Source organism: Zymoseptoria tritici, chromosome 5 (genome assembly GCF_000219625.1).
Source record: "Zymoseptoria tritici IPO323 chromosome 5, whole genome shotgun sequence".
In the NCBI taxonomy this organism is placed as follows: Eukaryota; Fungi; Ascomycota; class Dothideomycetes; order Mycosphaerellales; family Mycosphaerellaceae; genus Zymoseptoria; species Zymoseptoria tritici.
Window position 1 is genome coordinate 350,202 of NC_018214.1, and position 22,379 is coordinate 372,580.

Genomic DNA, 22,379 nt, shown 5'->3' on the forward strand with positions numbered 1-22,379 from the left:
CCGAATGAAAGTGTCTCCTCTTATATTCCAGTGAAATTCCGAACGTGTGACCGACACCTTCTGATGCCCCGGCGGACTATAGCACTGAACATGTCCTGACGCCACATCCTCTCAATACGACAGGTGTCTCTCAATACGACAGGTGTCACCATGCCAATGGCGCGCAGGCCAATGTTCCCGCAGCTGACGCTTGCCAGAGAGGAGAAAGTTTATCGCAGGAATGGTCCAGCGCAAAAATACCTTGCGATTTGCAAATATTAAAGCTCCCTGACATTCTTTCAGCGACCGCACAGCTTATCGGTGAGCATGGAGAGGTGTCGACGTCAGAAGCGACAAGGAACAGACGGTTTTGTCGTTGGTCCACTCCACAATGGAGACCCTCCACCGTTCGCTGAGACTACCATGCCTCTGCCGCGGAGCAGGTGTGTTCCAGTATGATGGCGATCGCTGTATCAACGATCAAGTCTACGGCCTGATGATAGCATCTTGGACAAAGACTCCAACGCTCTTGGGTGTTCTCGTCGCCATGAGTGACTCTGTGAGCAGGAACGCTTCTCTGCAAATGTCGAAGTGACCAGGACAATCACGGACAGGAGAACCTCACCCCCATAGGAAGAGCAGTAGGTCGAGGCAGCTGACTGCATAGAGCCGAGAACTGTATGAGAAGGCGAAGTAGCTGGGCCGCCAGGCGCGGTGTCGTACGGATCTTGGGTAAGCCCACTCTGCTGTCGATCTGCGCAGATTCCGTGTCGCCTCTATTTCTCCAGAGGCATGCCTCGTTGTAGCCTGTAGTACAGCCGACTGCGCAAGGTGTTATTGCGTCGGCAGCCTTCGTTTCCTGGCCGCCAGGCTCGCCAGACGAGCGGCTTGGCCTAAAAGAGGCACAGTCCGGATCAATTTCATCGAGAGGAGCAAGACCTGACTCAGACGCATGCCCACTCGTCAGTCGCAGACCATAGCCCGCCGACATGCTGGGCAAACTCCTCGGCACTCGTCCATTCGACGCTTCCCTCCCACTCGGACACAGGAGTCCGCTTAGCAGTAAGCAGGAACACCCCTCCGTAGGAACGGAAGAGATCTGTGAAATGACTGCTTTGCCGGAGGCTTCTATGGGCCGATGAATCGGGACATGCCAGACGAGGTCAGCTGGAATAAGGGCGTGGTTCAGGTGGTTGGTGCAAACATCGGAGGAGAAACTCTCGTACTGAGTATTTCGACTGTGGGAATGCAGAGCAAGATGAATGTCAAGTCGCGCGAGTCGCATGAGAAGCGAAAAGGAGAGCGATACGGAATGTAGCGAAGCAGGCAAAGACCTCTTCTGAGACGGAGACGACAACCACGCCAGTAGACGACGAGTAGAGCATATCGCCGCTCTCCTCACCGGCGAAGGATGGGGTTGATAGAAGGCCTTCGTCCCCGCAGGTAGAGAGGGAGGCCGTGCGGAGTGAGAGCATGTCGAAGGCGTATTCTCCTTTCGGATCGCCGGAGCAGAGAAGAGCATGGAGCCGAGCATCCCGCAGTAGGATGAGGTAGCGTGATACGGTTGTGCTGGTAATCGTCTTGAAGATGAATCGAGCGTTCATGGTTGCGATGTCTTTCCTCAAGCTTCTTTCACCGACTGCGCTGCTCGGCGGTAGGCGGAATGCAGAGGACATTGGAAGCTGGAGGAAGTAGACTGTCGCATGGTCAGCTCGGCCAGAAAGACTGCCCTCCACGGTACGCATAGTCTATTGCGCCATTGACGGGGTACGGGTGTGTCCCGACAAGATCGGGAGCGCCGGCTGAGTGGCTAAGTCTGTAGCCTAACGATAGTGGCTTCGAAAGGGGCTCGCATGCTCGTGAATCCACTCATCGTCGCCACAAGTGATGTCGATTTCTTTCGTTCGCTTAGTGGCGAGCAGAACCGCCTCTCCGCGGAAGTCGAAGGTACCAAGCGACTGGTTGGCTTGTCGGAACGCTCTGCGTATGATACCTTGGAAGAATTGGAACCAGAAGGAGGGTCTGACCGGCGGTAGAACCTCGAGGTATATCACAGGGATACTAGAGAAAAATCCGACAACGAGAGCTCGGACTGTGCGACCGCAACGGGAGATGAACGTCGAGTGGGTACCAGTAAAGAAGAAGCGAGGGAGCCTGGGATTTGGAATCTGTTCGAGTACATTGGAGGAGTAAGAGTTCCGTTCGAGCACAAGTGGGACGGTAGCCCGAATGAGCGGAGGACATCGCAGTTGAACGGAGTTGTCCGAACGGAATCACTGCCAGTACCATCCCGCGTCACCGGCCGCAGCTCCCTTCGTCCTGTCCTTCTCTGGCAGTGGCAGCAACGTCAGCGCCTCCCTCGTCTGCCAAATGCACGGCAGTTTCCTTCCACACAATCCGAGCATGCATGCACTCCGTCCTTGTCAGTTCCATCGTACCTGTTCACCAACGCATCCCGCTTGTTGGCCTTCGAGACCAAGCATCCCTCTTTCCATGAATCCATGCCCACTTTTCCGGTATGAGCCTCAATCTTTGCTCGCAAAGTTGTCTGCATGTCTTCTGACAGCGCCTGCACAGGCACCGTGCTTACACCCAGATTCGCCACCAGAAGCTTCACAATCGCCTCTGCCATCGTGGCCGCCTTGCTCTCTCCTTCGGTACCGATCTTGTTCCTCGCTTCCTGCAGCGGCAGGAAAAGCCCGGAGCCAGACGGCGCCACCGCCTCATCTGCAGCGCGCTGTTCGTTGAGATGTCGGGCAAACTCTTCAGCATTGCGCCAGCCAGACCACTCCCGCGAAGAAGTCGCAGGGCCGCCTTCCAAGACGAGATCGACCAGCAGGTCAAGTCTGAGGTCGTATTGGGTCTTCGTTCTCACAAATTGCTCTTCTCTCCTCTGCAACAAGTCCTTCTCCCTCTTCAGGTCGTCCTCCCTCTTTCGCAGATCAGCTTCCACCATTGAATTTTGGTCTTCTTGGGACGTTCGCGCGGCGTTCGTAGTGTTGCAGGTTGTCATGTCAGGCCGTCGTCCGGGATCCAGATGCACATTCAGCACTCGCAGACGTCGGTGGTCCTTTAAAGGTGGAGAGGGGCGCCCGTTGCTGTCATGTTTGCTTCATGGATTTGAAGGGACAACGCAAACATCGAACGACACTCTCCGAGCTTCTTCCGTCGACCACGCTGCTCATGGGTGGGCGAAACGTAGGCTGCCAACGTCTGAAGCGGAAGAGAGCAAGCCATTGCACGGCTGGAAGTGTGCATCTCATTGTGTGTCTCGATCTTGATCTCCGATCGCCGATCGCAAGCTGAATTTCCTTCCTTTGGCCTCTCCTCTAGAGAGTGGCGCAGGGTGGAAGATACTGGAAGCGATACGGGCAGGAGACGACTGGTGAGGACCTGTTGCTGAAAGTGGCTCGACAAGATGGCATAGAGTTGATGAAGCCACCTGCTCGAGAAGTTGCTGTGCTGCTGGACCAATCTCTACCGAGGACGATGGGAACCAGTGAGTCTAAACTCGTGAAATGGAGCTATGGAGGACGGGTCTGTTGTGTTGCTGGAGGAAATAGAATTACCTGTCTGGACTTCTCCGAGGATCTCGATGGCATGCATTCGCAGCGGGCACCCACCAGCTTGCGTTCCTGCACCTCATGGCGGCTTAAAAGCATGAGGAATGGCTCTGCATCCGTGCTTCGTTCTCCTTGCTTGCCGATCCAGACCACCACGGGCCAGCAGGAGTCTCGGAATCCGTCTGAAGTCCTATCAAGCTTTCTCGTCTGCCTCTCTTTCCGCGTCTGCATGTCGTGCCAGCATGGTAGACAGTCCGCTCATATCGTATCGTTCCGCCATGGAACGCTTTCAGGCAGGAGGGGTATCATGAATCACAACTAGAAGGAACTTCGCATCTGCCCATCGTTAGCCCTGCAGCATCCAGCTTGCTCCGCGATTCCACACATACCCGGCACAATCACTAACTCATTCTTCTTCGTCCGTATCCTCAGCAGCTTCGCCTCGTCCGAATCTCCATTCAGCTCCTCAATCATTGTCCCTGCACTCTGCACGAATCTCCAGACCAGCCGTGCCACATCCTCTGCGTTTCTTGTTCCCTTCTTCTTCACTTCGCCGTCTCCGTTTACTTGATCGCTGCTTGTAGGTCGCGCGGCCTCAGTCTCGCCGTCTTCGTTTGTGATGAGCCCAGATGATCGCACAATGGCTCCTGTGTCGCGGGAGAGGATGAGGGTGCCTTGAACTCCTGGTCGTTGTGACAAACGCGCAAGGAGATTTGCAGTCTCTTCTGGTGGTGTTGGTTGCTGCATGATGTGCTCTTAGCATGTGGTCACCGCATGCTGAGGTCGTTGATGTGAGAGTGACCGTCGTTGTGGGAAAGACGTGTACCTTAAGTCGGCGGGTGACGTGTTCAAGGCCGTCAAATATTGATGATATTGTTGAAGCAATATTGATGCGAGCGGCGGCACATCCCACGCTGACGCTCGCTAGCTCGTCTTCAAATACAGCCAATCGCAAGCCCCAAGCGTCTTTGCTAGAACTTCACGTCTACATTTCTCTTTCCATTACCATCACTTCCGATGTTCAACAATGCCACGATATACCTCATGACATTGGTCTGCTCTCAAGCATAGTATTGATCGGACCTACGGACTGTACCTGACCGACCATGGGCTCCTCCATGAAAAAGAAGAAGGAAAAGGCCAAAGATTTCCAAAAGCCCAAACTAAAAGTCGGCAAGGCTCGCCCGAAGAACACAAATGCGACTGATACAAGTTTCGCCGCCAAATCCATCGTCCTCAAACAGCAAAGCTTGACAGAAAGTGGACGAGATGCCACGGCATTATTCAATCACAATCTCTCCCTCTTGAACAGCAAGAATGACGCCCAACGAAAGGATGTCCTCACATATCTCACCAACACCGTGGCCGCTTCTCCAAATTCTCACCCGCAGCCGGCTTCTGTGATCTTGAGCAAAGCTCAGCCGTTGATCCTGGATGGGAGCGCAGCAATACGGTCGCAGGTTCTCAAGCTCTTCAAAGTTCTGCCAAAGAACCAGATCGGATCTCTTGACCAGGCATTACTCTACACCAGAGCGGGAATGACACATCTCTCGGCTGACATCCGCAATACTTCGCTCGATGTCATGGACTGGCTGTTGGAGACTAACGGAGAGGCCATTGTGAGCATGGCAGGAGGATGGGTCCGGACGCTGCAGACTTTCCAGAACTTGCTCTCATGGCACGGTAGTAGCGGAGGAAAGAACGGCGCTACGATTACAAATGGCAATTGGACGGCGACGAAGACCACGACGAATCTCGGGAGCAATAAGCTGCTTGTTCGTCAATTAAGCACCTTGGGACGCTTTCTCATGGCTGGCCTATCACGCCCGACCGCAGATCCCGAAGCCGATGCGCGGAGAGCAGCTGCCTTGTTCCCACTTTGGCAAAGTGACGCGCATATGCTGCCTCAGAAGAGCAATCCCTACGGGTACTTGAACCTGTTCGGAGCGCCGAGAGACGTGGACGGAGAAGTCTACGATGATCCCGAAGAGCGCATGAATGTGTTTGTGGACCTAGACTTGCACAATGCGTTTCAGACTGGAGTCAAAGAAGCGAAGGCTCAGGGTGGTGAGGTGGGCAGAGCAGCTTCATCGGTCGACAAGGCGCTCAAACTGGTCGGCGCGACGGGCTGAAAACGGCCTCTTGCTTCTGGTCGAAGTTGCCGAGGCATCCTCATACAGAATCCAGGCAGCGGAGCATGCGATGGTATCGCTATGTGCTTCACCGAGAACTCATCGGCCAAGAATCGGCCCCTCCAGTAAACAAGGACGCCAGCGACATGGCCAGCCACAACTCTAGCTCATCAGCAACAATTCAAGCTGAAGAGGAAGAGTTGCAGCCATCGCAAGAAGCCTACTCCGCTTGCGCATCAGACGATAGCTCATCTCAATGAGAGACTTCAATCGCGAGGCATTGTTCACCACACGAGCTACTACTCATCAGCAACATCGTTCCGACGAGAAAGCCCACGAGCGAGCAGGAACATCATCGCGGTCCATAACAAGTGGCAGGGGCTTGGAGGGAGAGGATCATTCCGGGGCGCGCCCCGTTGCAGTGTGCTTCGCTGACGGTTGCGTACTCTTGAGGTTCGGATGGCGTTACTGGTGGGTGCCGAAAAGGAGGGAGCAGGCAGAGGAAGACATGGGGTGAGATAAGACAGCTCGGTGCCGCGAACAATGTCACAGCACGAACACACCTCAGCCATACAGTCCAGAGCTTTCAAGTATCATCCATCCATATATAAAACCTGTCAAAACTATGCACATACCGCTACAGACTCCCATTCAAATATGCACACCTAACAGTCAAAGCCCTTCCTGCCGAACACTCCATTCCCACATCCATAAACTCGCCCTCACTTTTCCATATGTCCAAGTCCCTCACCCAAGCTTTTCCAACCGCAGAGTTCCATCTCTTTCTCCGCTCAGCCTCCTCATACTCTCATCCGCACACCCCGGTTGATATGATCAAACACTCCGCGCAAGAACCCTCCAATTCCTCCGCCACTGCCGCCACTGCTCGAAAAACCAGAGCCGAGCGTCGGGTAATCTACTCGCAAGCCGCAAGAATCAGCAAAAAAGTCCACAAAAGAAGGACAACAAACAACCGTCAATCCATTCCTCCCGCCGGACGAACAAGAAGTCAAGCATATGCCCACCCAGACACCAAACGAAGACAGAAAAAAGAAGGAAAAGAATTCACTCACCCCTCCCCTTCCCATCCGCCACAAGCGCAATCAACGCCGCCCCAACTCCACTCCCATCCTTCGCGATCCCAATCCTCACCTTCCTCTCCCCCGTCTTCCCAATTTTCTCCACCTCCCTCAACGCTTCCCGGATATACTCTTCAAACCTGGGATAAAACTCCACCAAACTGCCATCAACGCCCACATCCACTATATCGTCTTCATTGACCTCCAAATTCGCGTCGTTGTCCGTGGCGATGTCCGTTGGTTTCGAGAGCTTGTCTGTAGCAATGACGATTGCAGCGATGGCCACGGCGGAAAGGCGGGCGGCTCGTTTCCCGACTGCGGCGGCGATGAGACGGACTGCTTCCGCGTCTTCGGCTGAGGCGGCGGAGACGCCGTAGTCTTTGTCGAGGGTCTGGCGGGTGACTTTTAGTCCTGCGGAGGTGTCACCTGTGGCGATGGAGAGGAAGGAAGAGTCGAGGCCCCATTGTTTGTATAGTGGGGAGTCCGCCGCGACGTTGGTGGTGGAGTGCACGTCGTTTTGATTGCTGTTCTCATCGGTGAAGAGGGGAACGGCCGGGTCCTTGAGCAGAGCCAGCAGTGCCCTTCGGAGGATCTCGCCCAGAAACATGCCCGAGACGCGTTTTTCGAACATTTGGATACCCGGATTGACACTTTCCGCGTCGAGGGCTTTGTCATAAGGGGTCTGAGGCAGAACAGAGAGGTGGTTGTCGAAGCTGCCCCATTCCGTATTGATGATCATCTCGCCCGTGGAGTCGTCGACTTCGGCCGCGGAGGCGTCGAGTTTCGTGACTTTGCTGAGTTTCTCGACGTAGGCGCCGTTCGTGCCCGTGCCGAAAATGGCCCCGAGGAGGGTGCCCGTCTTGCCAGGCGAGGTGTATGACCTCGCCATGAGAGTACCAACGGTATCGTTCACCAACGCGGCGACTCGTACAGGAAGACCGAGGCGATCAATCTCGTCTTGCAGCAAAGCGCAGACGTCCTTGCCAATAGCATCGGGGATGTCGAAGCCTTTCGTCCAGCGGATGAGTGTACCCTTATTGATCCCAAACTGCTGCACCGGAAAGCTGAACGTAAAGCCCAAGCTGAAAATATCCTGCTCGATATCTCCACCGCCCTTCCTCTTCTCTTTATGACTTTCATAATGCTCTTCATGATGTTCCTTCAGAAACGCCTCAATCTGCTTTGCCAAAAACGCAAATAATTCCCGACTCGTCTTCGCGACCATCAACTCCTTCGGAATCGCAACTTTACTCTGCGTCAAGCTGAATGTGCTGTTCCCATGCAGCTGGATCGAACACACGCGGAAATTCGTGCCGCCCAGATCGACGGCCATGTAGAGACCTTTTTCCGTGCCATTGGGAACGGCGGTCACGTAGGTCGGGATTTGAGACATGGTGGCTCCGCTCTTGCCGAGTCCTTCGTCCATTTCGCGGATGAACTCGGTCACGCCGCGGTTGACGTCGGAGGCGGAGTATTCGAATTCGGCGGCGACCCGCTCGGCGGCTTGTTGGAGGGCCATGCTGCGTGGGGAGGAGTGGTAGAGGCTGCTGTCGCCGGGAATATGAGGTGGAGCGCGGCAGTAAAGCTCGTGGATGAATGGGTTCGGAGCCGGGCAAGAGAGTGGTACCGAGGGTTGCTGGTGGTCGTGGAAGCGGAAGAGGGAGTATCGAGAGAGGTATGGGAGGAGTACAGCGAGGAGTAAGACTGTGAGAAGGCTGACGAGAGTGGTGGTGCTCGCTAGAGGATTGAGACGGAAGAGGAAAGGCTTCTTCTTCCCACGAAGATCACGCAGGAAGGGGAGCTCGACTTGGACTTTGTCTTTGGCAAGCTTGGTCTGGAAGAGCTCTCGACGGTGAGCTTCGGGGTGGGTGGGCTGGGAGAGGGTACGGCGGTGGTGGAATGCCAGGGTGGGTATCGAGGAGGAGGGTGGGCCAGAGGAGCAAGGTACCCCAGCAGGAAGCTATTGAAGGAGGGGAGGAGCAGCGGAAGGAAGCAGAAGAGAGCAAGACAGCAGGAAGAGGAGGGGAGGAAGTATATGCACGCTGGCGGGAGGGATCTTGGACAATTACGAGATGCGTATGGTGGGCAGAGACGAAAGAGAGAGAGAGATGCAGCAAGCCAAAGTGTGGAGTCGATGCCAGCCTCGAGGTCACTTTCACGCTTCAAAATGCGGGGACCCACCGACAAGGGCGAGGCGGACTGCCACGTGAACACCACACGGTCAATATGTCAACTTGATATACCAAGAGCAGTCTGTCTATTGTCTGGAATGTTGCTTCCACGTCAGATGAGAGACCTCCTCGTCTTCTTCACAACGATCATGGACGAGGCCGAAGAACTCCACTCCGCACCCACTACCGGCCCTTCCACGGCGGCACAAGGCGGCTCTGCAGAAATGCCTGCTTAGTCTCTTGACGACGTCACAGAACGGCTGGGATGATGAGAGCTGGATGTCGGTCGTCCGTAGCTTGTCGCGTGCATGTTGAAAAGAAGATTTCGCTATCCTTCAAGCTTCTGTATTCGCCTTCTCCCAAAAGCCATATCCCGAACTGCTGGAGGGACTGTCGCGGCCTACGAGCCTTTCCGCAAAACTCCATACGCCCACGCTATGACCCAATCCCAATATTCTTCATTCCTCAAATGTCCCTCCAACTAGGCTGCTGTCCGTACGGCACAACAGGCACCGCCGGCTTTCTCTGCACACCTCCATACGGCTGATACTGCTGCGGCTGCTGAGGCAAAGCATCCTCTCTCACCGGACTCGCGACATCATTGGTGCGATACGACGGCGCCGCAATACTCGGCTCGTAAGCCCTCGAGTAAGCCTGCTGCTGCGGCTGTGGGTCGTACTGCGGCTGTGGACTGTACTGAGATTGCTGAGCGTACTGCTGTTGCGGCGGCTGGTACTGCGCATGCCTGTCATCGCCCGGGTAGAAACTCGCAGCGCCATTGCTGTACTGTCGCGTTGGTGGAGCGACGACGGATGTGGACGAGTACATGTTCTGCCGCGACTGCGATCCATGCTGTGAGTAGGGAGAGTTGAATTGCGCCTGCGATCCACCATTCTGCGGGTAAGGAGTATTGAATTGCGCCTGCGATCCACCATTCTGCGAGTACGGAGTGTTGAATTGCGCCTGCGATCCATTCGGCGAGTAAGGCGACGTCGTCTGCTGGTATCCTTGCCCAGAGTATGGACCTCCACCAGGGGAGCGCTGCTGGTGCAGCGGCGATGAAGAGGCGTACTCTTGGTATGGCGTTGCGTGTGCGTGCTGCGCTTGCATTCCTCCGGCGCCCAAGTCTCCTGCTTCCTCCTTCCCGCTGTTGTAGTAGCGGTCGTGCGGACTTGTCGCTGATCCCGTCACAAGACCTGTCTCTTGCTGCGCGTGGCTCGTGTTCAGTTTCTCCATTTCCACGTCCGGCTCTTCAACCGGTTCTTCGACGTAGCGTTTCTGCGCGTTGTCCCAGCTTGGCATTGCGGGTAGTGCATCCTCATTCACCTTTGCGGCTTTCGGTCGGGAGGCGTCGAAGGTCGCTGTTTGAGGAACGTCTCGTGCTGTTGCGACCGCGCCTCCTCCGTAGTATGAGTTGTTGGCGCCGTGGGGGTACATCGGCGGAGGAGGTTGGTATTGCTGTTGATACGCAGTCGGCGGCGCTGGTTGGTAGCCTCCTTTTTCCTTCCTACCTCCTCCTCGAGGTCCGGGACAGCATGCATTGAAGCATGATAGACATCCGCAACAGCATTGAGCGCCGCAGCAGAGGCAACGGGCGCAGCACCAGACGATCGAGAGGACGATGAGCGAGCCGATTATGATGCCGATGATTACTGGCCATTTGCTGGAGGTAAGAGGTCAGAAGTGTATGAGGAGGTTGGAAGTGTGAGGAGAGCAGTACCAGTATGCTTTGGACATGCAACCGTCCCAGGAGGAGAATGTGTTCTTGACGCCATTCACGTTATTGATGCCATTACTGATCGAGTCCATGTTGTCTCGGATGTCCTGTAGTGTCCGTCGAGGAGTGTTGTGTCGGATGCGGACGTGTTATCTCTCTGCCATTCGTCCAGTGTTGGTTCGTCGCCGCGGCCGTGAACAGGAACACGCTCTGTTGGCGCAGATCGCAGGTGCTCAGCGATAGCAATAGCGAGAGTCCAAACAATGTCTCAAGGGTATTCCAGGGCGGTCAACAACAACACATCCAAGCGAGAGTGAGAGGTCGTGCGTGTCATGATCGAGGGAGTCCACGACGTGGGAAATGTATCGACTCCCGTGTCTGCAGTTCCAAGTTCCAAGCATTTCCCGTGGCGTCTTCTGGATTGCGTACGTTCAGGAGACACTCCACACACTCCTTCGGTCCCCTGCCACGCCGCGGCGCCCATGAAACGCGCTAAGGACGACTTCGCGGGGGAGAGATCTTGTTTTTGGATGCGACTTCATCTCGAGACTTTGATACATATCCCATCGCACGATCGCTGACTGCAGTCTGCACGGTGGCTTCGTCAATGCTTCTTGTACCTGGATGCGTTGTCTGGCATGGCATGACGTTCTCTTCATCATCATCGATATATTTAACGCAGCCGCAGCTCCCGGGCATGGACTGCCTTGACGGATATGCATGATCATCGTCAGCAGCAATAATGTCAATGGAACAAGTACGAGGGACTTGCAAGTCTCGTGAACTCTCGTTCGTCTCGATCAGGGCAGCCGTGATCTTCTTGAAGAAGCATTGGCTTACGCAGACAAGGGAGGCTGTGCGAGGTCATATGCTCACATCTGAGCAAGAAGTCCTCTGTTCAGCTCGCTGGTCACGAAGGCCTCGAGTCTGCCAAGGAGTCTCCATGACCACATTGAGGAAATCTGCGGGGAGCGCGTGAGCCGTTTTCAGCGGCTCGAAGAATCCTCTCCATGCGAAGGATCTACAGAAAAGGTTTGGGAGCTTTCAGGCAGCCATTCTTCGCACATGTACTATTTCTTCTACACTTCCACTTTCTCTCTTACAACATCCACCCTGAGTCCACAGCATGTCGCTCGAAGATATCGACCCGATACGACGGACCACGCTGTCGGACACTGCTGTCGTGACAGCTTTCACAGCGGGACGAAACTACATGGCAGCAGGTCTCGACAATGGCACCGTGTTCATCCTCAGTCCCGGCGGAGACCCGATTCGAGCACTGCCAGCGCCAAACGGAGCTCAAATGCCCGTATCGATGGCGAGCAAAGGTTCTCATTTGATCATCGGACATAGCGCTGGTATGATCGAGTACTGGAACTTGGAGGAAGGGTGCGTTCTGACAGCGCTGTCGATCGCAGACTGACCGTTACCAGTGTACGGATCACATCATTCAAAGCCCACGAAGCATCAGTAACAAGCCTGATCATCCACGACGCAGAAACAGTAATTTCCTCTTCCCACGACACCACCATCAAGATCTGGCTCACAACGCCCTCTCCCTGGGCCTGCCAACACACTCTCCACGGCCACACCGACATCGTCACCAAGATCGCCACTCACAACAACCTCCTCGCCTCTGCAAGCCACGACGGCACCTGCAAAATCTGGTCCATCCCCACCGGCCAACTCATCCACGACCTCGCCACCCACGAAGGCACTGAACTTCGATCTCTCGCCTTCGACGGCGAGATCATCATCTCTGGCAACGTGCAAGGTATTCTCCGCTGCTGGAACGCTGCCGACGGTTCCTTCAAAGCGATTCGTCGGAGCCAGACATCGCTCATCTCGCACATTTGCATCGAGGAGGATGTGGTGGTGACTGCTGGCGCGGATGGGAAGCTGGTGGCTTGGACGAAGGAGGGGATGGAGGTGCTGTGGTCTGTCAAGGCACATCCGTTTGCTATTGATGGGATGGAGATCGAAGATGGGCTTGTGGTGACGGGAGGAAGTTGTGATGTTGTCAAAGTGTGGCGGCTGGGTGATGGGACGCTAGTGAAGGAGATGGGAGAGAAATCCGATGCCGTCTGGAAGGTCGGCTTCACGCCGGATGAGAGTGGCAACATCCTTCATGCATACTGGAATAAAGGAGCTGTTGTTGATATACTGAGTATAGTGTCTGATCCTTACGCCATGACACTGTCCGCTGACCATCTCCCAGGACTGGACACCGGGTCAACAACATCGTGAAAGCAAGACTGAAACAAGCACGCTGTGAACCACGATCTCCCACTCTACATGTTGAGCGCAAAGGTAGCCAATCCAACGACAAATCCAACCGCAGGAACAACCCACCCAACCTGCCTCTCCGAGCGACTCCCACCAGTATAGCTCGCCGGCTGCGTACTCTGCATCGGCTGCACATAGCTCGTCGACGAACTCTGGTGCGGCACAACACCCGTCGCCGGGGCAGCGGGAGCGGGAGCAGCATTCGACGACGACGACTGATACGGCGGCGGAGCAGAAACAGCAGCCGTGTTCTGCGCCGGCGGCGAAGTCGGGTTGGCAGGCGCTGGAGCCGGCACCATAGGATTCTGCGGCGCCTCGTAAGTCATCGAGTACGTCGGCGCGGAACCCCACTCGGGCACCATCGTCATCATCGCCGCGGGCGGAGCAAAGTCCGTACAGCTGGGCTGCGAGTCGCCGTGGTAGTCGTCCCAGTTGACGGCCGCGCCTTGCGTCGCGGCACAGCGGGTGGAGACTTCGCTCGACGGGCAGGCGATCATCGTGTTGGCGTAAGTCGGGCCGACGGTCTTGTAAGTCTCGCCGTCGGTGTACCCCGCCCAGAGCGTGGAGTAGGAGAAGTAGCAGGACTCGGGGTTGAGCACGGTGTTCATGGTGGTGCACATACCATCCTCGCCGATGCCGTCTTGGCCGGGGACGATGGTGGCGGGGAAATAGATGACTTTCGCGGGACCGCCTTGGATCGTGCAAGGGGGTGCTTCGATGCTGGCGCTGATGGTTAGGCCACCTGCTGCCCCGCCGTTGGCGCCGTCGTCGCCGTGTGCTTGGGTGGGGGGAGCTTTCCAGGTATTTCCAGCGTGGGAGTCGGCGCCTGCATTGTTGTCGCCATAGCTCGCCTGACCACCAGCGCTGCCCGAGTCGCCCGAGTTGTCGCTGTAGGACACCTGACCGTGAGCGTCGCCCGAGTTGCCCGAGTTGCCGCCGCCGCCGAGAATGCCGTTCACGGTGTTGCCGACGTCTCCAGCTGTACCTGCTATGTTGTTAGTTTTTGGGGTGTCGACGTGATGTTCACCGTTGTTAGAACATACCCTGCACTCCAGAGAGGAGGTTGTTCGCAGTGTCGACTCCAGATTGAAGCATGCCATTGGCCCCAGCGCTCAGATCAGCTCCCATGTTGCTCGCATGGCCGGAGAGACCCGCTCCCAGGCCACCTCCGCTACCGCCGACACTACCGCCGAGACCACCGAGAATATCGAGAGACATGATGCGAGGAGGTGTGTTGCGGGTACGAGGGATATGAAAGGGAAGTGGCTATGGATTTCGTAGAGGGACGAGTTGAAATGAGTGACGGAAGTTGGAAAATGAATGTGTTGATACCTGGGAAGGAAGGGGAAAAACAAGAAGCACTACTTACTGTGTTCGACAGCTTGAGATTTTATCGCTTTCCTGCTTCGCCCACTCAGGAGGAGATTGTCACGTTTGAAAAGTCCCGCAGGATGTGTGATGGGCCTTCATCATTCCTCAAGCGCGAGTCGTTAGACATTGGGGCCGATTATCTGTCTTGGTCTGGAGCCTCGCACTCGAGCGGAGAGCTTGCGAAACGCAGGAGTTGGGCGAAGATTGTCGTGTTTCCAGGAGGCAATTGTGAAACTTGCTGGTGAGATGCGTGAAGAGTCTCGGCTCAGTCTTGTCTGCGAGATCGTGTTATAAATCTCCTCTGCCTTCTCGTTGCGGTTTGCTGCTCAAGAAAGACTGCTCGTATCCATTTCTTCAGACCACGGTAGCGCCATCGCGATCACCATCGCGCCGTGTTCCGAGATTGAAGGAGTGCCGAAGTGCGCTAGAACTAGAACTGCCTTCGCCAAGTCCGCCGTGACTCGTGCGGATGCATGTCAAACACCGGATCTCGGAAAGCTCGCCAGGCATTCCTATATATACGCGGAGGACTCCGCGATGGAAGTCTGGCCTTCATGTCTCATAGAAGTGTGTCGCAATGAACAATGATAACCCTGTTTGAGACCTTCTTGGCTGGACAGATGCAGAGGCTGTGAGAGTTCGGCTTATAACAAGCCGCGAATGTCTGAATTGCGGCTGGAAACTGCGGATGCATCAGGTCGCGGGACGATCTGGACCAGCTCAGCTTCGACAACTCTTTACTGGTGTGGGTCAGTAGGAAGCCTGAGTGACCGACCGGCCTGTTGTCAGCGTCCCACTTGCGTCGGTTCGGTGTAATCGAGGTCCCGGCTGTTCGACCTGCACCTTCTCCGATGTATCTGTGAGTTCGTTCGCAAGGATGTAGAAGTGACGAGGTCGACGGTAATTGCAGGGTTCATTCAATCATCAGTAGTATCGTAGCTCTGTGGTGAACATACCCGGGATCCGTGGTCGACTTCTTCAAACTCACCTCCCAACGCTCTTCTCGTCGCCCATCTCCTCCCGCAAGATCCTCACCTGTTTCTTGATCTCCCGCCAAAGAATCAACTTCTCAAGATCGGGGTCCTGCTCGTCCAATTGTCTCACGGACCAGACATAGTCGTACAAGCCCTTGAATGGTCTTGTTGCCTCGCGATCACAGTGAGAACCATTGGTCGGCCGATCATGAGTCCCAAGACACTCCAGGCAGACAACATCCTTGCCGCCTCTCGCGATAGCAAGCAGACTGGCTACCATCGCTTCCTGCAAATATGCAAAGGAGAAGTCTCTGGTGATCTTGGCGACGGCAGGGCAAAGTTTGTCGGGAAAGTCGAGATCCTTGTTCTCCTTGAGTTTGGCCTGCCAGTACTTCATGTAGGCTTCACGTTCCTTTTCGTTGGGGTTCGGGAATAAGTATTTGCGATCGAATCGAGACGGTCGTTTCGCAAGGCCTGGGTCCAGGCGGTCGAGGTGGTTCGTGGAGCCGATCTAGACCTTGGTCAGCATCTTCCGTGTACCAGTGGATCCGTCTTGACCCACCATGAGGATACCATCGTTACTTCTGATCCCATCGACCTCGTTCAGGAAGTATCTACATATCATCTGTCAGCGGTCTGTGCATGATAAATGTAGCCTGTCGGCACTTACGATCGGACATTATCAGTAATGATGCTATCCAGATCCTCGAACACCAGCAGACATGGAGCAGTTCGTCTCGCGAGCGAGAAGATCAACTGAATCGCGTACTCGGGACCACCATACGAGACCAGATTTCGAACGTAAAGCGTAGGAATCGGGTCTTTGCGGTCATACAAGCTGTGCATGATCGCTTTGACACTGATGGTCTTGCCGTTTCCCGGAGGACCGTAGTATATCTGACGTTCGTGAGCATGTTGTGTCAGAGGGGTTGGGCATGCTACTCACGATTCCTCTCTTCCAAGGCACTTTCAGCCGTTCATACGTATCTCGGCTGTCGAAGAAGCTGTCCACGTCGTTGCGAATGCTTTCTTTCATGGCCGGATCGAGGCTTTCGTTGCACGTTAGCCAGTGTACACCATCCTACCATAGTGAAAGCACTCACATAACATCGTCCCAACTAGCCTTGTGCACACTCTTCCACAGCTCCGAGCTCTTCTGCCAATTGCCACCATCAAACACCCAGACTTCATCGTGTAGCTGAGCGCTCCACTGGCCGGCTTCCATCAAAAGTCTGTTCGTGGCGTCCACGGACGATGACAAGACGTATTGGTTCACGACCTGAGGGTATGCACTGCTTCCATCTCTTCCGTCTGAAAGATACAGGACGAATTCCCTACTCTTCCAGTCGATGAGATACTTCCCGAACATGACACGGTCTCCAAGACCACCACTACCATTCAGCCTAGAGGCTGGCGGGATATAGCTTCGCCATGAGAGCCTCTCCTTCGCGTTGTCGATGGGTGCAACTCCGGCATTTCCAGCACTTGCATATCCAAGGATGTTGCAGCTTCCCTGAGGAACGACCGTGAGGTGTAGTTCTGGATACTCCTTATGGAGAGATTCAACAATTACGGCGTCCGTGTTGATGCGATTTGCGGAGGAGTGTTCGAAGTAGCGGCGAGCTGTCTCGTTGCGATCATTCGGTCGTGTTCGAATGGGCATGCTCGTGATGGGACCTGACTGCGGCGAAGTGGCATTGGCGTGGCCTGGCGCAGGCAGACCCATGTTCGATCTGGTCATCTTGAAAGAAATGTGGTTATGGCTGCTGTTGTAAGAAGGCGGTGTTCATGGAGCATTGTAGAGCTCCAAGCTCGAGCTTCCTTCCCGGCTGCCGCCTGATGACAAGCCTCGTCTCATCCTGCGGGATCCATCTCAAGACATCGACGCTCACATTGACATGTAGCCATACTGCCGATTTCCTCCATCAACGCCCGCCTCTGCCAAAGATCAGAGCATGTAGTGGACGCACAAGCACGAAGCATTGCGATTGCGATGATCAGCAGCTCCAGAAATCTCGGATCGGATCCGAGATCCCGATGCTGTCGGCCTCTCCTTCTCTGGCACATTGAAGAACAAACCACACGCGAGTCCACAGTACCCTCGCTCACCGATCCAAGTCGAGTCGATGCGATCCGCGGACGTCCGTCATGCGATCTACCATGTCATGCACTCTTCATGCCATGCGGCCTTCCACGTTGGCTGACTTTACATACGGGCAGAGCGGCGTCCTACAGAAGAAGCACTACATCGATCTCCCAATCACGTATCGTCCAGGTAACCCATGGTCGGCGACTGCATCTATTGCCAAGGCAATATCGCGTAGATGATGCGAGCCTTCATCACCTCCGGCTGGACGAAGTGCAGTAAGAAGCGATGAGAACACAAAAACCTTGGATGCCCTCAAGTTACGCTGACTCGACAGGTGAAATATCAATATCTTGCCGCGTCTGAAACATACCAGGCATGCAAGCTCTGTGTCGTACATTCAACATCCCGCTATGAGCAGTCGCGAGGTCATCGCTCTGGTGGCAGTATATGAGGCGGATCAGACGCAAGGTAAGACAGAGATCATCCTTTCCAACACTCAAGCATCAGCCAGTACACCGCAACAATGGTCGCCTTCAAACTCCTCACTCTAGTCGGACTCGCTGCAACCGCCGTGGCTCAAGTCTCATTTGGCGCTCCGGAGAACTCGGCTGAGATTCTGTCTCTCCTCCAGGACGCAAACCAGTACACCGTCTCATCTGGTCAGAATGCAGCAAGATACAGAGCTGGCAACCCATCCAGCTACCAGGACCTCTCAGATGAGAACGCCAAACTCCTCCAATCGTGGCAAGCGATCAATACTGCCGCAAAGAGCAGCTCTGGTTTCTACAGCGAACAAGGTGCCCAACAAATTATCGACTTTGTCAACAACCAGCTTTACCCGAACACGAAGCGGGCCGACCAGATCTATGTCAAGCAACGACCTGAGTTCCAGAAAGGACCTCGCCCCTTCATCGATTACATCAATCCCGGCTTGATCCAGCTGAAGGTCGCCGTGGCCGACGCTGCGGCTGCTGTTGCACAGAGGGCGCGAGCCACTCAGCTGACCCCAATCACCCTGGCGTTTTTGAACATCGCTCAGGACTATTCCAACACGCAGGAGATCCAGATGTTCGGTCCTCAGACGCCCATCTACAGGGGTCAGTGTGGATGTTCAGGACAAGGACCACAAGGCTACTTCGGAGGTGGTCTACCAGGCCCCTTCGGAAAAGGCCCACGGGGTTATCGAGCATGATCTGGGCGGGGAGTGCTTGGAGAAGATGGTTTAAGCTAGATAGCGACGTCGACTGGCAGGAGATGAAAAGGATTGCAAGGAAGACGAAGTGGCATCGCGAAGGGTAGTCGTGTTGGTGAAAATACCATGAAAGTAAGCCAAATAGGAGTTACCATTTCATGTACCTGCGAGATGTTCTTGCATTATCATACCTCTCTCTCTCTCGAACTCCTTCTGTCGCCTCACATCTTGCGCGTGAGTAATGCCTAGCACGACACAGTACATTGTGGACTATCTTCAACGGCTCCTTCGTATCCGCTCCGAGATGGATCTCAAGGGATCCATATTAAACGAGTCGGTGAAGGGCTTGGGATGTCGTACGATCCTACCTGGTAAAGGAGCATCCGAGAATGCTGGGGTAGCTCGCTTCCCAGTCATGGCAGGTTGGCAACCGCAGTCAGCTTCTGCGTCTTGATAAAACAACATCGGCCTCAAGCATTTCGGGACCTGCCCAAGCACACCCTTCACGTCTTCAAGAAACCATGGCTCATCAAGGAAAGACAGTGCTTGTGACTGGAGGCGCCAGTGGTCTGGGAAGAGCAACTGCCGAGCACTTCCTGTCCGTCGGATCAAATGTAGTCATCTGCGACATCAGCAAGACAGCACTGGCCGACTTCGACGAAAAGGTTGCCTCTATCAACCCAGACCGAGCACTCGCCGTGGAGACCGACGTCACGTCAGAGTCCGCGCTCGACAGCCTCTTCGAGCAGATTGAGAAGAAATTCGGCCACCTGGACTATGCCATCAATTCCGCTGGAGTCATGGACCATTTCGACCCAGTCGGCGAAGTCTCACGAGCAGAATTTGACCGCGTGATAGCTGTTAATTTGACTGCTCCGACCTTCATCACGAAACGAGCGGTCACTTCCATGCTGAAGGCGGGAGTGAAGGGCTCCATTGTCAACATCGCTTCACTCGCTGCTTTCAAAGGGTGGGCTGGCGGTGAGTGAGCGCTGGGATGTATCTTTGCTGGCACTCCTACTCATCAATTCTTGGCAGGCTCCGCATACACTATCAGCAAGCACGGCCTGATCGGGCTGACGAAGAGCACGGCCGCTTTTTACAGGACGAAAGGGATCCGCTGTAACGCTGTCGCTGCCGGAGCTATGGCGACCAACATCGCAGCCCATTTCGGTGTCACTCCACCCAATGCCGAGGGTCTGGATCTCAACATGAAGGCCTGTAAGTTGATGAGGCACTGAGGTACTATGAAAGGTGTTTGCTGACGACTGGTGGCTAGTCGGCAAATGGGAGGGTGCTTGGACAGACCCCGCCAAGCTCGCCAAACTGATAGCGACGTTATGCGACGAAGACAACGAGATGGTGAATGGAGGTGGGTCGTATAGTACGAGACGAATCTATCGACCAAGACTGACATTGTCCAGCGGTCGTCAACTCCGAGTTTGGTATCACAGCTTAGTGAATTGCAATAACACAGTCTCGATGTGTCTCTGCGTGAAGACGGCAGCGGAAGAGGTAAAAGTTGTGCTCCTTGGAGGCAACATATATAACTTCTACGAATCACGCATTCCATTTGTAAACTTCGGAAGTCGACTCAATCTGACCTTTACAGGTCTCAGCGCGCACACTCATCGCATCATGCGGGTACATTCGGACCCCTATACTCATCAAATTCGACTCAAATAAGGCAAAGTCCAGAACAGGCCCATTGACAGATCGATCCACCTGCTGGCATGTCGCTAAGTCCGGGAAGCTGCTTGGGTGCCTGAATGTGTAACCACGCAGTGGAGTCTGCAGCCGTTGGTGGAACTCCAGAAAGAGGTTGGCGATCACAGTATCACTCTTGCCGCCTCTTCCTTTCTACACGAACTTCAACCTAAAAGCACTTCGCCAGTTCGTCAAGGCCAACTTGGGCGCTCGAGGCCAGCTTTGGCGATTGCCAGAGTCGGCAGCCGGTATCGAATGATCGCTGGAGTGCGCAGCCAGAACCACTACGGCTACATTGCAGTCAGACAGGCTGCCGAGACGATGCGAATTATTCGGAGTAGTGCTGGATCTCTTCGGCCAGAACTGCACAAGGCACAATCATTCGACTGGGACGCCGCCAAGTTCGGTCAAGATGTAGGAGAAAAGCGCGGTTGAATCTTATTGAGACTGACGTTTGTATAGTACAATCAGTAAAGTCGGCTGTTTCCAATCGCAACTACTGCTCTCATTGTTGGTGCAGGACAACATGAAGAAGATCGATATGCGTGTAATGTTTCGGCACTATCTTCCTTCTCCACTCTGGATGAGTTGGACAACAAGGAAGGCGTCCAGATCTTCGACCATCACCGAGCCGGAAGTGCCCCGCCCTGGGTTTGTCTATCTCGAAGACAGAGAGAGATACACCCGAGAAACGGCTGAGGACGAGGACTTCGACGAATACGAGGCGACTTGTAAGATTCCGACTCCGGTGAAGGTTGTTCTCAATGCTCGCGACGACATGAACGGACATTGTCAGAGTGGAGAGACTATTGCCGATGTCGAAGTCATGACGCACGTCGTTGAATGCCTTCGAATGTCGCTCATTGAAGGCTCCGCGATCGCAAGTGCCTTTCCGGACGAGGGATTTGGTCCGCAGCCTTTCCGGGACCCAGTGACCGTCGAGCCTTTCGGCGTGGGGACGCTTGACGACAAACCCTTTACACTCAATGTTTCTCCCTTGCCGGGCTCGGCTTCAGACATAGTTTCAACTCGTGAGAGTCCGGTTGCGGAGGTCTTCAAGCCCACTCTTCCACCAGGGGTTCTTTCAATCGAGGAGGCCATTGATCGGCATTCGAAGAACATTCGTTTGAGTGGAAACGGCTCAGAGCTCTTCTTGAAGACCTCCCGGAATTTCTCGAGCGTACTCTGGAGCGACTTCATGAGGTTCCATCCTCGTAGATGCATCATCTGGCATGAAGCTGCTTATGTGTGCTTTGGGCAATCGTCGCAACTGGGTTCTCAGCTGGTTTTCCACCATGAAGACTCACCAAGTCGTGGAAATTTTGGAAACTGTTTCTACGACCCCTTACGGCAGCAATCGAGGTATCGTGCTAAGTCTGCCAGCCATGCCTGAGCTGAATGAGTACGGTCTGCGTGCTATCATGGCCTCATGCGAACATGGGCAGTTACACTTTGCAGACACCGATCTCCTGCCAGTGCAGAGAATTGTGCAAGTGGCCTCTGAGTGAATCAGCCGCAAAGTCCTTTCTACGCTACGCCTTTGTCAGCTTGGATAATGACCGGCAGCTCGTCTCCTCAGACATCAAGCAATTTCTCCACATCGTGGCACCGAACACGCGCACGCCCTGGCGTCCGGCAAACGCGTTCTTGAGCAGCTTGCGACACTGTCATGGTCCAGGCAAGGCTGTCACGGGTGACTGTGATTTGGCAGAGGTGTGGCTGAAGCAGTGTCCGCGGCAGAGCAGTACATTGAGCTGGTGCATGGATTTGATGCGATGGTTTTGCGGGTCTTCAAGGGCCATGGGCGTCGGCGGCATTGATACGCGCGGCGATTGAGAGGTCGATATGCTCTAGAATAAGCCACAGACCTTCGCTGAGGCTATCAATTGCGAGCTCTTGCGGATGATTTGGCAAGCACGGCGGATGTAGTGCAGGTCGATATCTTGCGAAAAGTGGACGCATCAGGCAGATGTATACCGATCGTGACCGTGAGCAGAATATCCGTAACAAATTCTATACTCGGAGATCAGCTGGAATGCGACAACAACACCCTTGTCACCGGCCCAGGATATTGCTCGGAAGTCGGCCCTCGATCCTTCCAGATTGTGGAGATGCTGAC

General features: G+C 54.8%; 7 protein-coding genes across 7 annotated transcripts; 3 read left to right on the forward strand and 4 right to left on the reverse strand.

The window, feature by feature from the left end:
- Nucleotides 1-3,831: 3,831 nt before the first annotated feature.
- MYCGRDRAFT_42373 (uncharacterized protein) lies at nucleotides 3,832-4,289 on the reverse strand (the record flags this gene model as incomplete). The annotated part of the gene is made up of 2 exons (XM_003852718.1): nucleotides 3,832-3,878; nucleotides 3,932-4,289. 2 exons carry the CDS (start codon nucleotides 4,287-4,289, stop codon nucleotides 3,832-3,834), a joined length of 405 nt encoding a protein of 134 aa, XP_003852766.1.
- A 289-nt stretch (nucleotides 4,290-4,578) lies between these two features.
- Nucleotides 4,579-5,038, forward strand: MYCGRDRAFT_104345 (uncharacterized protein; the record flags this gene model as incomplete). The annotated part of the gene is made up of 1 exon (XM_003852006.1): nucleotides 4,579-5,038. A coding segment is annotated over one exon (390 nt), but the record flags the coding sequence as incomplete, so codon positions are not given.
- Nucleotides 5,039-6,739: 1,701 nt separating this feature from the next.
- GLK1 (glucokinase) lies at nucleotides 6,740-8,822 on the reverse strand (the record flags this gene model as incomplete). Its single annotated transcript, XM_003852717.1, has 1 exon — nucleotides 6,740-8,822. The coding sequence occupies one exon, from the start codon at nucleotides 8,270-8,272 to the stop codon at nucleotides 6,740-6,742; it is 1,533 nt and encodes a 510-aa protein (XP_003852765.1).
- A 262-nt stretch (nucleotides 8,823-9,084) lies between these two features.
- On the reverse strand, nucleotides 9,085-9,759 carry MYCGRDRAFT_104347 (uncharacterized protein; the record flags this gene model as incomplete). Its single annotated transcript, XM_003852716.1, has 1 exon — nucleotides 9,085-9,759. One exon carries the CDS (start codon nucleotides 9,750-9,752, stop codon nucleotides 9,390-9,392), a length of 363 nt encoding a protein of 120 aa, XP_003852764.1.
- A 5,609-nt stretch (nucleotides 9,760-15,368) lies between these two features.
- MYCGRDRAFT_58617 (uncharacterized protein) lies at nucleotides 15,369-16,993 on the reverse strand (the record flags this gene model as incomplete). Its single annotated transcript, XM_003852715.1, has 5 exons — nucleotides 15,369-15,783; nucleotides 15,835-15,886; nucleotides 15,943-16,169; nucleotides 16,219-16,321; nucleotides 16,376-16,993. Coding segments are annotated over 5 exons (1,356 nt in total), but the record flags the coding sequence as incomplete, so codon positions are not given.
- An 891-nt stretch (nucleotides 16,994-17,884) lies between these two features.
- On the forward strand, nucleotides 17,885-18,553 carry MYCGRDRAFT_92990 (uncharacterized protein; the record flags this gene model as incomplete). Its single annotated transcript, XM_003852007.1, has 1 exon — nucleotides 17,885-18,553. One exon carries the CDS (start codon nucleotides 17,885-17,887, stop codon nucleotides 18,551-18,553), a length of 669 nt encoding a protein of 222 aa, XP_003852055.1.
- Nucleotides 18,554-19,074: 521 nt separating this feature from the next.
- Nucleotides 19,075-19,794, forward strand: MYCGRDRAFT_42990 (uncharacterized protein; the record flags this gene model as incomplete). Its single annotated transcript, XM_003852008.1, has 2 exons — nucleotides 19,075-19,534; nucleotides 19,592-19,794. 2 exons carry the CDS (start codon nucleotides 19,075-19,077, stop codon nucleotides 19,792-19,794), a joined length of 663 nt encoding a protein of 220 aa, XP_003852056.1.
- Between the last annotated feature and the right edge of the window lie 2,585 nt (nucleotides 19,795-22,379).